The 15,156-nt window shown below is 48.4% G+C and overlaps 1 protein-coding gene across 2 annotated transcripts in view; it reads left to right on the top strand.

The window, feature by feature from the left end:
* Window positions 1-6,610: 6,610 nt before the first annotated feature.
* AGFG2 (ArfGAP with FG repeats 2) overlaps window positions 6,611-15,156 on the top strand; it is a 29,040-nt gene continuing 20,494 nt past the window's right edge. For both annotated transcript variants that reach the window (XM_004045908.5, XM_019030924.4), the window contains exon 1: window positions 6,611-6,986. In XM_004045908.5, the coding sequence (XP_004045956.1) occupies window positions 6,766-6,986 (221 nt within the window). In that variant the 5' untranslated portion in view covers window positions 6,611-6,765. The remainder of the gene's footprint in view (window positions 6,987-15,156) is intronic.

Here is a 15,156-nt window from a genome sequence, read left to right as displayed (position 1 = left end):
TCGCTTGAACTGAAGAATTAGAGGCTGCAATGAGCTATGATGGTGCCACTGCATTGCAGGCTGGGCAACAGAGCAAGACCCTGTGTCAAAAAAAAAAAAAAAAGAAAGAAAGAAAGAAAGAAAGAAAAGAATAACAAGACAGTTGGCCAGCCATGGGCCCCATTATCCTATTTCCCATGTACCAGAAACAGCTGGCCTTGTAGAACAATGAACTGGTGTACCAAAAACAAATCTAGCCAGTATCCACGAGACCACACTTGTGAGGCTGCAACGCTCCCTCGCTGATAGTGATATGTGATCCTCACAGTGACTGAATTGCAGCGCCCAGTCTTCCTCAGTCAATAGAGAGGTCCAGAAACCAAGGGTTGCAGTTAAGGGGGACAGTGGGGAGTAGCTGTCACTATTATTTTTCTCTCTAAAATTTTTTTGCTGGCCGGGCGCGGTGGCTCATGCCTGTAATCCCAGCGCTTTGGGAGGTGGAAGCAGCTGGATCACTTGAGGTCAGGAGTTTGAGACCAGTCTCGCCAACATGGTGAAACCCCGTCTCTACCAAAAATACAAAAATTAGCCAGGCATGGTGGTGGGCGCCTATAATCCCAGCTACTCGGGAGGCTGAGGCAGGAGAATTGCATGAACCCGGGAGGTTTCAGTGAACTGAGATCGTGCCACTGCACTCCAGCCTGGGCAACAAGAGCAAAACTCCGTCTCAAAGAAAAAAAAAAAGATATTTGCTTTCCACGCCCCAAGTCACTCATGCTCTGTGGTTTAACTGCCCAAGGGCAAGGTTCTTGCCAGGGAACCCAATAAGAGTTCTACCTGGTTATTTAGGACTCCTCCTGCCACCAGGGCAAAAGGTCTCCGCATGCTGGCTGTGCTCCCCCTGATTATGAAGGGAAAATGGGAGTGTTTCTCCCCAGTATGACCTGGGTGGAGTAGAGATGGGAGGAGGGTGAGCTCCTCAACGGCCCTCACACCACCACACCCAATGGCAAAAATCAGCAGAAAACCATCACTATCTACATGAACGTTCTAATTTTTTTCACTCACTATTGGTGGTAGTTAAATTTACCAATTTGCTCAAAGTTGCAAGATGATAAGAAATAACCCTTGGCTCAGCTGGGCACGGTGGCTTACGCCTGTAATTCCAGCACTTTGGGAGGCTGAGGCGGGTGGATCACCTGAGGCCAGGAGTTCGTGACCAGCCTGGCCAACATGGTGAAACCCAGTCTCTACTAAAAATACAAAAAATTAGCCGGGTGTGGTGGTGGGCGCCTGTAATCCCAGCTACTAGGGAGGCTGAGGCAAGAGAATTTCTTGAACCTGGGAGGCGGAGGCTGCAGTGAGTTGAGATCGCACCATTGTACTCAACCTAGGCAACAAGACCGAAACTCTATCTCAAAAAAAAAAAAAAAAAATGCTGAGCACGGTGGCTCACGCCTGTATACCAGAACTTTGGGAGGCCGAGGTGGGCTGATCATGAGATCAGCAGATCGAGACCATCCTAGCTAACATGGTGAAACCTTGTCTCAACTAAAAGTACAAAAAATTAGCCGGGCATGGTGGCATGCGCCTGTGGTCCCAGCTACTCAGGAGGCTGAGGCAGGAGAATCACTTGAACCCAGGAGGCGGAGGTTGCAGTGAGCCGAGATTGTGCCACCGCACTCCAACCTGGGCAACAGAGTGAGACTCCATCTCAAAAAGAAAAGAAAAGAAAAGAAAAAAGAAATAACCCTTGGCTAATGAGAAGCTAGAGGAGGCATGGGCAGCACTTGGAAATTGTGAACTCTGCAATTCAGAAGGAATGTTTAGTAGGCTGAGATGCCCCATCTGCATATCTGGATGTGACGGTATTGCCTTCTTTTTTTTTTTTTTGAAGAGGGGGGTGAGGGGGATAGAGTCCCGCTCTGTCACCTTGGCTGGAGCTATGCAATCTTGGCTCACTGCAACCTCTGCCTTCCAGGTTCAAGCAATTCTTGTGTCTCAGCCTCCTGAGTAGCTGGGATTACGGGCATGCGCCATCACACCGAGCTGATTTTTGTATTTTTTTTTTTTTTTGAGATGGAGTTTTGCTCTTGTTGCCCAAGCTGGAGTGCAATGGTGCGATCTCAGCTCACTGCAACCTCCGACTTCTGGGTTCAGGCGATTCTGCCTCAGCCTCCTGAGTAGCTGGGATTACAGGCATGCGCCACCATGCCCAGCTAATTTTGTGTATTTTTTAGTAGAAACGGGGTTTCACCATGTTAGCCAGGCTGGTCTCAAAATTCCTGACCTCAGGTGATCCACCCACCTCGACCTCCCAAAGTGCTGGGATTACAGGCATGAGACACTGCACCCGGTCTGGTATTGCCTTTTTTTAGGGATGTTGAAATGCATGTGGCTGTGATAACTGGAGAAAAGGAACAAAGTACACATTGGGTGCCCAGGGTTTACTTCTGGGCCTGCTTCTAGTCTCTCTCTACATGCTGTACCTAAGCAACCAGTCCCATGGCTCTAAGCGATGACTCCTAAACCTACATTTCCAGCTCTGGCCTGGCCTGGAAATCCAGTCTATACATATCCACCTGCCTGCTTATCAGCCCACTGGATGCCTCACAAGGATCTCAAATCAACATGTCCAAAACCAAGCTACTGATTTCTGCCTATCAGCACCCCCTAACCCAGCAGTCCCCAACCGTTTTGGCACCACGGACCAAGATAATTTTTCCACTAACCGGCGGGTGGGAGTTGGGGGGATGATTTTGGGATGATTTGAGCACATTAAGTTTATTATGCACTTTTTTTTTTTTAAACGGAGTCTCGCTCTGTCACCAGGCTGGAGTGCAGTGGCACGATCTTGGCTCACTGCAACCTCCACCTCCCGGGTTCAAGCGATTCTCCTGCCTCAGCCTCCCAAGTAGCTGGGATTACAGGCACGTGCCACCATGGCCAGCTAAGTTTTGTATTTTTAGTAGAGACGAGGTTTCACCATGTTGGCCAGGATGGTCTCGATTTCCTGACCTCGTGATCTGCCTACCTCGGCTCCCAAAGTGCTGGGATTACAGGCGTGAGCCACCGCGCCTGGCCTGTGCACTTTATTTCTATTATTATTACATTGTAATGTATAACAACATAATTATACAACTCACCATCATGTGGAATTAGTGGGAGCCCTGGGCTTGTTTTCTCGCAACTAGACGGTCCCATCTGGGGGTGATGGGAGACAGTGACAGGTCATCAAGCATTAGATTCTTATAAGGAGTGCATGACCTAGATCCCTTGCATGTGCAGTTTACAATAGGGTTCGTGCTCCTATGAGAATCTAATGCTGTTGCGGATCTGAGAGGAGGCAGAGCTCAGGCGGTAATGGGAGCAATGGGTAGTGGCTGTAAATACAGATGCAGCTTTGCTCATTTGCCCACCACTTACTTCCTGCTGCGTGGCCTGATTCCTAACAGGCCACAGACAGACAGGTACTGGTCCATGGCCTAGTAGGTTAGGCCCTGCCCTAACCTACTCCTCCTTTAGTCTCCCCTTTTCCTTTCCTTTTCTTTTTCTTTCCTTCTTTCTTTCTTTCTTTTTTTTTTTGAGACAGTCTCGCTCTGTCACCCAGGCTGGAGTGCAATGGCACGATTTCGGCTCACTGCAACCTCCACCTCCTGGGTACAAGCAATTCTCCTGACTCAGCCTTCCAAGTAGCTGGGATTACAGGTGCCTGCCACCATGCCTGGCTAATTTTTGTATTTTTAGTAGATAAAGGGTTTCACTATGTTGGCCAGGCTTTGCTCCAACTCCTGACCTCGTGATCTGCCTGCCTCGGCCTCCCAAAATGCTGGGATTACAGGCATAAGCCACCACGCCCAGCCCATTTTAATTTAATTTAAACTTAAATAGCCACATATGATTAGTGGCTGCCGTATTGAAGAGAGTAGCTCTAGATTTTTGCTTTGGGCAACTAGGTGGCTCATGGTGCCATTAATTGAAAAATGGGGCCGGGTGCGGTGGCTCACACCTATAATCCCAGCACTTTGAGAGGCCAAAGTGGGCAGATCACCTGAACTCAGGTGTTCGAGACCAGCCTGGCCAACATGCTAAAAATACAAAAAATTAGCTGGGCATGGTGGCATGCACCTGTAGTCCCAGCTATTCGGGAGGCTGAGGTCGGAGGAGCACTCGAGCCCCAGGAAGTGGAGGTTGCAGTGAGCCAAGATTGTGCCACTGCACTCCAGCCTGGGTGACAGAGTAAGACCCTGTCTCAAAAAGAAAAAAACAAGAGAGAGAGAGAAAGCAGGCTGCCAGCCACCAGCCTGGACAACATAGTGAGACCCCTTCTCTACAAAAAATCAAAAATTAGCCAGGCATGGTGGTGTGCGCCTGTAGTCTCAGCTACTCTGGAGACTGAGGTGGGAGGATCACTTGAACTGGGGAGGTTGAGGCTGCAGTGAGCTATGATTGTGCCACTGCCCTCCAACCTGGGCAGCAGAGCAAGACCTTGTCTCAAAAAAAAAAAAAAAAAAAAAAAAAAACCAAAACAAAAAGAGGCCGGGTGCGGTGACTCACGTCTGTAATCCTAGCACTTTTGGGAGGCCAAGGTGGGTGGATCATTTGAAGTCAGGACTTCAAGACCAGCCTGGCCAATATGGTGAAACCCCATCTCTACTAAAAATACAAAAATTAGCTGGACATGGTGGCACGCACCTGTAATCCCAACTACTTGGGAGGCTGAGGCAGGAGAATCACTTGAACCTGGGAGGTGGAGGCTGAGGTGGGTGGATCACTTGAGCCCAGGAGGTCCAGACCAGCCTGGGCAATATAGTGAGACCCAATCTCTACAAAAAATTTTTAAAAATTCGCCAGGCATGGTGGCGCACAGCTGTACTCCCAGCTACTTGGAAGGCTGAGGTGGAAGGATCACTTGAATCCAGAAGGTTGAGGCTGCAGTGAGCCATGATTGTGTCACTGCACTCCAGCCTGGGCGATAAAGCGAGACCCTGTCTCAAAAAAAAAGTAATTGTTTTAAAAATGGTGACCAACCCAATCTGAAGTACCCAACAGGTGGCCAGGCATTGTGGCTCACGCCTGTAATCCCAGCACTTTGGGAGGCCAAGGCGGGAGGCTCACTTGAGGCCAGGAGTTTGAGACCAGCCTGGCCAACATGGTGAAATCCTGTCTCTACTAAAAATACAAAAATTGGCTGGGCGCGGTGGCTCACGCCTGTAATCCCAGCACTTTGGGAGGCCAAGACCGGCGGTTCACGAGGTCAGAAGATCGAGACCATCCTTGCTAACACGGTGAAACCCCGTCTCCACTAAAAATACAAAAAAATTAGCTGGGCGTGGTGGCGGGTGCCTGTAGTCCCAGCTACTCAGGAGGCTGAGGCAGGAGAATGGCGTGAACCCGGAAGGCGAAGCTTGCAGTGAGCCGAGATCGTGCCACTGCACTCCAGCCTGGGCGACAGAGCGAGACTCCATCTCAAATAATAATAATCATAATAATAAAAATACAAAAATTATCTGGGGGTGGTGGTGGCCGCCTGTAATCCCAGCTACTCAGGAGACTGAGGCATGAGAATTGCTTAAACCCAGGAGGCAGAGGTTGCAGTGAGCTGACATCGTGCCACTGCACTCCAGCCTGGGCAACAGAGTGAGACTCCATCTCAAAAAATTAAAATTAAATTTAAAAATTTAAAAAGTACCCAAAAAGTCTTTTCCAAGATGTGATTTTAATTCTCTGCGTAGGATTTATTACTAACTGGTGATTCTTTAATTTGTGTATTGTTTGCTTCCCCCTACTAGAAGCTAAGCTCTATAAGAATATTTTGTTTGATTGCTTCGCTGCTATATTCTATTCCCAGTATCTAGAACGTGCCTGAAACCTAGCAGACACTCAGTGTTTGTTAAATGAATAATCGAATAATAGTCCACCTACTAGGAGGGTTAAAGGCAGGGTTTCTAAAGTTGGAAGACCCAGAGTGGAATCCTGGGCCACGCACTCGTGTGATCTGCCGCAAGTTGTTGAACCTAAGGGTGTAAAATGGGGATTCCACCTCTGGGATAGGCGGAGAGAATGAAATGACATTTATAAAGCACTCCCTTCGCTCTGTGGCTCAGGAATTAGAGCACTGGTCTAGTAAAGCACTCTTGCTCCCTCTCCCTCTCTCCCTTAAGCGCTCTCTTCTTTCCCCCTCCTGCTCAGCCCCTCACATGGCCACTTCTCTTCGGCTTTGCATGACACTCTACACAGTCTAGAATAAGCCTTTGAAATTTGCCGGGAATTAACGTCATCAGTCGGGAGAACGACAGCTACGCACGCGCGGGGCACCTCCTCTGTCTCGCGCGCTAACTTTGCAGCCCCGTCAGCCAATCAAAATTAGCGTCGGAGCCCGAGTGCCGAGGACTCACCAATCGGAGCTAGGAGGCGGGCCACGGTGGAGGCAGTGGCGAGAGGGGGCGGGGACAAGGAGAGGGCACGCACGGTTCTCGCTGCTGGGGTCTCTGCCGGCCAATAGGAGAGGCCTGAGGCCTGAAGGCGGTGGGGCGTGGCATTGGCGGCTCCAGCAACCGGAGGCCGTCCCAGGGAGGGCCAATCGGAGTAAGGAGGTGGGAGCAACCTAGCCAATCAGTGTGCAGGACGGGCAGGGAGGGTGGTGGACGGCGAAGTCTCCTGCGGATGCCGCCCGCTCCCGAGCTTCTGTCAGGGGAGCCAGGCGTGCGGAGGCGGCTGAGGAGGCGGGAAGGCGGCAGTGGTTGAAGGGGTGATTGCTGACTAGCGGGGAGGGAGTGGGCAGCGATGGTGATGGCGGCGAAGAAGGGCCCGGGCCCGGGCGGCGGGGTCAGCGGGGGCAAGGCGGAGGCGGAGGCGGCCTCGGAGGTGTGGTGCCGTCGGGTGCGGGAGCTGGGTGGCTGCAGCCAGGCCGGGAACCGCCACTGCTTCGAGTGCGCCCAGCGCGGGGTCACCTACGTGGATATCACCGTGGGCAGCTTCGTGTGCACCACCTGCTCCGGCCTCCTGTGAGTGACCGGGAGGGAGTGGCAGAGGTCGGCGTAGGGGGACCCGGGGGCGGGGTGGGGAGGCCGGGGCTCCGGGGCGCGAGGGAAGGGGGCCGAGGTGAGGGGCGGAGGGGAGGTCAGGGAACGCGCCGGCTGTGGGGACGGGGTCGTCTGCTGCAGCGGTGTGGTGGGGAGGGGAAAGGGCAGGGGAGAGGAAGCAAGGCCGGAGTCGCTCTGCGGAGAGAAGGGTGCGGAGAGAAGGGTACGGGTGCAGAAGGACGCCCGGAGAGGGACCGAGAAACTCCCCGAGGGGGTCGAGGCAAACTGCAAGTGGGGAGGGAGAAAGTGCGGAGGATGGAAGGGAACTCGGAGTGGGATGGGGTGTCGGGACTTAAAGGGCCAGAAAATGACATGCACCTTTAGAGGGAACTTCATGCAGGTGGAAAGCAAAAAGGAAAAAGGTGGGGAAAGCCGGCCTGGAGATGGACGGGCACCTTTCTTCCTTCGGGCTTGTGTCCCTGCTGTAGTGTGAGATGCAGAAGCCAGCTGAAACTTGGTTGAACTTCCTATGATTAGAGTACAGGATTAAAAAGAAAAAAAAAAAAGCGAATTAACCCCGATTGACAGCCTAGAGATAGTGGCTGGAAGGGAGCCATGGTCCAGAGTTCAGGTGTAGATACTAATCTTAGCAGGGCTTTGAAATGTTACCCAGAGGGTAAAACTCTTACGAAATCTAAGAGATGAGAGCCAATGGGTTACCCTGGTAGAGAGCTTAGCTTTTTCAAACGTTTGCACGTCTAGGTGAGCCATCCTGAAGGTTAATCATTTACACCTTTAAGCTCCCTGTTGCCATGACTGGATCCTGGTGGTAGCATCCAGGAAACTCTAGATTTTGGGGGGGCTTTGGTGCATCATCTGAGTGCTACTCTTGGCATTGGTACTGTTCGGTCATGCCAGAGTGAATTTACAGCCACAATTCTAGCCTAGATTTCTGGTTATATAGTAAAGCCCCCTCCACTCCCCTCTGCACTCCTCCTACTCCCAAATTAAGATATTATTTGGTTAGATGCATGATTAACATCTGATATCAGGCCTGGATCTCTGTTTTTTAATAAGTTTGTCAAGGGATTTATTTTGACAATTTTTTAGTCTTATTTTAAGACACTGTTGTTTTTGTTTTGTTTTTAAAAAAATGCTTTCCAGCCAGGCGCTGTGGCTCACGCCTGTAATCCTAGCACTTTGGGAGGCCGAGGCAGGCAGATCATGAGGTCAAGAGATCGAGACCATCCTGGCCAACATGGTGAAACCCCATCTCTACTAAAAATACAAAAATTACCTGGGTGTGGTGGCACGCACCTGTACTCCCAGCTACTTGGGAGGCTGAGGCAGGAGAATCACTTGAACCCGGGAGGTGGAGGTTGCAGTGAGCCAAGATTATGCCACTGCACTTCAGCCTGGCGACAGAGCAAGACACTGTCTCAAAAAAAAAAAAAAAAGCTTTCCCTGTCTTGATACCTTTAGGAGCCAGGGAGCGAGCACTATTGTTCTTGCAAGACAGATGGGAGAACAGAAGCAAAGAGAGGTTTCGTAACTTATCCAGTGCCATATGGGCATTGCGGTTTCCAACATTTGTTGTTTGGTATTAGTGATGATCATGGCAGACCAGCAATGAGGATTTAGTTTTCTCAAGATACCGTTTGGAATTATTTACTTCGTTTTAACCTCCTTTGCTAAACTTCTCTCTGGGTTCTGATCAACCTCACTTGTGGGTTGTAAGGATGAACTTGACTTTGGTCTAAGTAAAAGTCATCGTGGCTCTTGGGATAATGATTGAGAACCCAAACAGTAATGTGTCATAAACTGAGATGGACTGAAATGAAGCAAGAGGATAGAGACTCGAGAGTGGGTGAAGAACTCTGGGGAGAGATTGAGCAACGTTTAGGAGTATGTATAGGGGTCGGGCTCGGTGGCTCAGTATGTATAGGAGGCCAAGGTGAGCAGATCACTTGAGGTCAGGAGTTTCGAGACCAGCCTGGCCAACATGGTGAAATCTCATCTCTTACTAAAAATACAAAAATTAGCCAGGCATGGTGGCAGGTGCCTGTAATCCCAGCTACTTAGGAGGCTGAGGCAAGAGAATTGCTTGAACCCAAGAGGTGGAGGTTGCAATGAGCTGAGATCGCACCACTGCGCTCTCCAGTCTGGGTGACAGAGCGAGACTCTGTCTCACAAAAAAAAAAAAGGAGTATGTATAGGGTAAAGTAGAAAGAGAAAGAGCTGATTCCTGAAGATCCTGCTATGAGAAGCAGAAGGATGAAACTGATGGATTAAATTGAGTAACTGGGAAGTGCTGACATTGTTATCATTATTTTGTAGATCTTTGTTAAAGTATCCCACAGATAACATTTCCCTTATAATACCCCTCAATCAGGAAACAAAGAAAGCTAAGGTATCTGGGACACGTTAAAAACCTGGTTTCTTTTTTCTTTTTTTTTTTTTTTGAGATGGAGTCTCACTCTGTTGCTTAGGCTGGAGTGCAATGGCGCGATCTCGGCTCATGGCAACCCCTGCCTCCTGGGTTTAAGCAATTCTCTTGCCTCAGCCTCCTGAGTAGCTGAGACTACAGGCACGCGCCACCACATCTGGCTAATGTTTGTATTTTTAGTAGAGACGGGGTTTCGCCATGTTGGTCAGGCTGGTCTCGAACTCCTGATCTCAAGTGATCCGCCGCCTCAGCCTCCCAAAGTGCTGGGATTACAGGCGTGAGCCACGGCACCCAGGCTGCTTAGCTTTTTGGTAAAGCATTATGAGACTAAACCAGGGAGTGATTCTCATGGCGGGGGATTTAGAGAGCATATTTTGGTGTTTGGGAAATGAGAAGCTAGACCAACCCTTTGTTAGCAGGAAATAAGAGTGAAATGAAAGATCAAGAGGTTAGGCCAGTAAATGAAGCTGAATTGAAGGTATGTTGAGAGTGAGAAATTTCAGGAGAAACTCTGCAAGAAAGCTGGAGTTTCCCTATAATTAGCATGACAAGGGCAAGGCGTATAATCCTTGTAAAGGGGTCTTAACACAGTATTACCTGTGTCCCTTTGATGTGCTGTGGGAAGGAGTGGGAGCTGGCAGGTGGGCTGTAAGGCAGAATGTGAGGCAGGGGATGCTTATTTCTGGAGGCATGGCTCCATGGTGGCACGGAGACCAATTAGCATCTTAAATCCCCATGATTGATTACCTGTAGATTAGGGTTTGGTGTTGGTGGGAAGTGAAAATTGTGGTCGGCTGACAGCCTGCATGTTTATTCATTCGGTCAGTCAACACGAACTTATTCAGTGCCTATCAAGCGCCAGACACTGTTTTAGGTACTGGAGATACAGTAGTGATAAGTTCCCATTTTCACGGAGCTGACATCCTAGTGGAAGCCATGGACTATAAAGAAATCGTTCTGTATTGCTAAAAGCTATGAAGTAAAATGAAGCTCTGTGGGTTAGAGTGATACCAAACTGAGGTATAATGCAAAGAGAAGAAATATTATTAATTTTTTTTTTTTGAGATGGAGTCTCGCTCTGTCGCCCAGGCTGGAGTGCAGTGGTCCGATCTTGGCTCACTGCAACCTCCACCTCCTGGTTTCAAGCAATTCTCCTGCCTCAGCCTCCCCAGGTAGCTGGGATTACAGGTGCACACCACCACGCCCAGCTAATTTTTGTATTTTTAGTAGAGACAGGGTTTCACCATGTTGGCCAGGCTGGTCTCAAACTCCTGACCTCAGGTGATCCACCTGCCTCGGCCTCCCAAAGTGCTGGGATTACAGGCGTGAGCCACTGTGCCTGGCCTCGAGAAGAAATATTCTTTGTTAAAATGAAGAGGATATTGAGGGAAGAAATTGAAATACCACATTAGCACCGTAGCCACAAAAAGGAGACAGCAGGATGACATTATTTTAAAGGCCAGTTTTCTGTTCAGTGGGTTACAAATATGTCTCCTTCATAAGGGGATAGAGTCATCTGGGGGCAGTGAGCAAAATTATTAGAATTCCCAGCTGGTTGGATTGGCCGATGTAGCAAAGTTGATGGTTCCAGCCAAAGTTGAATTTCCTAAGATCTGAAGAAAAACACACATTTTAATATTGGTGGGTGGGTATGACTCTGCCTGCATCCCTGCATGTATGAACTCATTCTTGTTCTCTCTTTTTTAATGAGAAATATTTTCTCAGCTGTAGCAAAAACCTACAGCGTTGGTGTGAGGGCTTGAGAGAAAGGCTGCTAGTTTCTGCTGTTCCTAAATTTACGTACATACTGCCACAATTGTAGGTCCCACACCTGACCTAGTTTTATTCATTTGGTTTTCTTCCAGTACCTAATTTCCTTAACCTAGATGTGGATCTGTTTAATTTCCCCAACATACACATATGCTTGTTTGTTTAGTTACATTTCTAATTCTTGGAGGATGAATCTGTCATTTGAATCTTAAGACGTGGTAAAAATTGCTGCTAAAAAGCATCTATTTGCAAAGCAGTGCTTTAAATGTTCTTTCTTGTTCTGGTTTGCCTGAATGCGTCTGTGAATGAACCACTGTTCCTCAGAAAGAAAATGGATGTTGAGGCCTGAGATCTCATTGACATAAGGATGGACGCTAACTTTGACACCCAATTTTTTCAGCAAAGTATGACATGTTTCCTTGATGTGGCTGTTTGGGTCCATCTTCAATCCATCGTTCTTCAGGCGTTTGTAATAGACACTTATCTCTTCTATTTCTGCCCAACTTTACTGTGATCACAGGAGTCAGAATTAAGGTGGGCAGAGCTCTGGGCTGGGTGTCAAGAATGCACTTGACAGCTCTTTATTTGTGACAAGTTCCTGCCCTCCTTGTGCCTTACTTTCCCTGTCGGGCTTGCTGGTGGTTCTTAGTTGAAGCATTTTAATCTCCATGGGAGGAAAGGTACAGTATGTTTTTCAATAATTCAGTACTTTTCCATCTGTCTGGGTTGGAGAGGTACACATGTACCTTGCCCCTGTTTTAGTCCCATCCCTCCATCCCCTCCTCTGTCACCTTTCATGTTGACCTCTGCTGGGCAGAGGTGGACAGAGTCTCACTAAATTACAGATGTAGGTGCTGTTTCATAAGGGGTGCATGAACCACTTGAAAAGCCCCGAAGGAAGTAATAAATTACTAAAGGGATGAGAAAAAGCTCGACGTGGGGTGGGGGGGGGGGGGGGGTGGGTGGGGATGAGAGAGGTGAGGGCAGAGGGAGACATGTAAAAAAGATTGAGGTTGAGCCTAAAGGGAAGGGCGGCTGGATGCTATCAGGAGTCTACCTGGCTCTAATCAACAGGACAGCTGTTTATCATTGCTGCTGAGGAGGAACAAAGGAAATGGGTTGAAGCAGAATTTAGATCAGGAAGAGGGTTCCTAAAATTAGTGAAATTGACCCTGGAGCAGGGTAATAGGAGAGCCTTCCTCTTAGGGACTATTAAAAGTTCCTAACAGGGACTCTTCATGGTGATGTTTGCATCCAAGATAAGAGCTAAACTGGTTTAGTTGTACCCTGTTCAGGAGCAGAGGAGTGAAATCCCAGAGCAAAGAAACACGATCTGGGGTGTATGAATCTGAACACAGTTGTTCAAAGGCAAGGATTTCCCAAGTCCAAATTTGGCACAAATGAAAAAGAACTTGGGTGCTGGGTGGAACTGGTTTTTTTCCATTGTTGACCTGGCAGAACTTTCTTATCTGAGCAGCTGAGCAGGTTTGATGCTTTTATGAAGCAAGATAGAAGCAAAAATATGGGCCAGCATGAGGGTGATGATCACAGAAAAACAAAAGGCGTAGTATTTGTGGAAATAGTACTATGTCTAATGGAATCAGAGAGGAGATGGGAGGGAGGGAAAGAGAGAGGACTGGGCAGATGTTAGCAGCTACACATACAAGTGGCTTCAGCTGCCAAATAATTCAGAATACTTCATATGCCCTTTAGGTGCCCTGTGAAAAAGAAACTGAAGTGGATAAAGACAACCTGACTGGCTGGAGGCTTGAGTCCTAGTAATAATGTACTTTCCATTGGAAAAACTTACTCTATTCTGAGAAAATAAATTGATCTCTGTTCCTCCCCAGCACTTCCTGGTTAGAAATACCAGAATGAATTTGCTGTGATTACCTCTTTTGGGAGGAACCTGAGAGTTATGTTGGGGAGCTGGGTGCAAGTGGGAGAGCTGGGCCTGTTTAATTCCAGGCCAGTGACTCACATCTGGTCCGCTGCATGACCCTGGTGTGTACCCAGTGAAATGCAGCACACCTAGGCCACACGGTTTTAGCTACCAGGAGGAAGGGGGCTCTCGTTTCTAAATTGCTTCTTTTGGCCAGCAGTGGCCTCTCTGTGATTCAGAAAGAAAAACTCTGACTCATAGGCCATGTAACTAGGCCCCCTTCCTAGGCTGCAGTGTTGCCTTGTAGAGAATTCTCCCTGCCCCCAGACTGTGGCTCTGGTTGTACAAAATCCAGTCTACAGACATCAAGGTCAGAGCAATGCTTTTTGTACTGTGCTATGGAAACATCCTGTTCCATCAGATTCATTTGGCCCAAAGCACCTAAATCATTTCTTATTTTCTCTGCCTTCCCATCATCCTATCACGTCTGCCGCCACCCCCCCCTGCCACCCCCACCAAAAATAAACTCTTTTAGTCCAGGCTCAACCATAAGTTCTGTTCTAAGCATCCCATTTTGATTGATGCCTGGGTTGAGTCCTGCCTCCACCCCCTAACAAGGAAGCACACCTCCCTGTTTACAGTTCGCTAACAGTTCCTGGTTATCCATTCAGGAAATGTCAATGACCTTTTTGTGATAGGCTTAGAATCTGTTTTTCTAGTGTAAACATAATACATTTTACCTTCCCCATGACTGTTTCTCTTCCTTCCGCAACTGCTGCATCCTGGAGTCACGTTCTCCCTGATCCATCAGTGCCTGACTGAATAGCACCCTACTGCAGTAAGAAGTACCTTTGTCCAGGCTTCCTGGGTTCTTCTTGTGAGCTCCTGGTGATAAGATAACTCTGTCCTATAATTTTTGTATCCCCCACAGTGCCTCCCATAATGCCTTGTGTTTTGGCAAAGTAAATTTTATTTGTAGGAGGTGAAGGAGAAGACCTTTGAGATCACAGGGACAGTGAGGTCTGGCTAGACTTCAGAAAGCCCTGACATTCTGAAGGGGAAGGGCCTAGTGGTTAAGGTGAGAAAGTCTAAAAGCAGGCTGGCTAGAATTAAAAGCAAAACCAAACCAAGCCATTAGCAAGGGAGGCCTTAGGAGAGAGAACGGACTATGTCTGAAATGTGATCGGAAGACAGTCTTCAGGGCAGACCAAGCTTAAGAGCTATTGTTTGATATGTAGTAACAAAGCCTTGCTTTCGTTTTTCCCTGAGCTTATCTTTCCTTGGGGGCATCAGTCCTCTTTGATATTGCTTGTCTTTTATAAGAGCATTTTTGAGACCCTTTATACCTAAAGGTCTAGCAGCAGAATTGCTGCAAACAGCGTCAACTGGAGCCTCCAGTGTCCTGTCCTTTGTTAAAATCCCATAATGAGTAATTTATCATCCACAGGGTGGCCGCCCTTACTGTTCACTCTGTACTGAGTCCGCCCACTCCCTGCCCCCCACCCCCACCCCCACCACCGCTGCTTTTGCTTACACCTTGCTGCTGTTCTCCCAGACTTGGCAGGAGCACTTGGATTCTGTGTGTGCACCTGTTAGTGTGAATGTATGTTTTCCCCACCTTCTTTGTGAATTTTCAGGATTTTCATCTGTTAAATATTTTTGTCTCTTTTTCCCCCTTTGCGCTTCCTGAGGATGTCAGCCAGGACCCTATTCTGGATTTTTATTTGAGCAACTCGATTTGGCCATTTTTTTTTTTTCCATGAGAGTAAAAGTCTGAAGAGGCCTCATCTGCTGAGACTGCTTCCCTCCTGTCCCAGGATCTAGCTTGTTTTGGTTTGGGCAGTTTTGTTTAATCCAGTGAGGGTAGTAGACCTAGACCAGAATAATACTTAAGGTGCAAGGACAGGGGAACCTATGAAGCCCTGCCTGGCTTAGCCCCAAGTTTCCTGTATTAGAACACTCCTGAGACCAATTGAGTGGGGACAAGGAAGCCTTCTCTTCTCTTATAATCTCCACAGGGTTCCTGGAGGCAGAACTGGATTCCCAGGGAGTTA

Source organism: Gorilla gorilla, chromosome 6 (genome assembly GCF_029281585.2).
Source record: "Gorilla gorilla gorilla isolate KB3781 chromosome 6, NHGRI_mGorGor1-v2.1_pri, whole genome shotgun sequence".
In the NCBI taxonomy this organism is placed as follows: Eukaryota; Metazoa; Chordata; class Mammalia; order Primates; family Hominidae; genus Gorilla; species Gorilla gorilla.
This window is presented reverse-complemented; position numbering and strand designations above follow the sequence as displayed.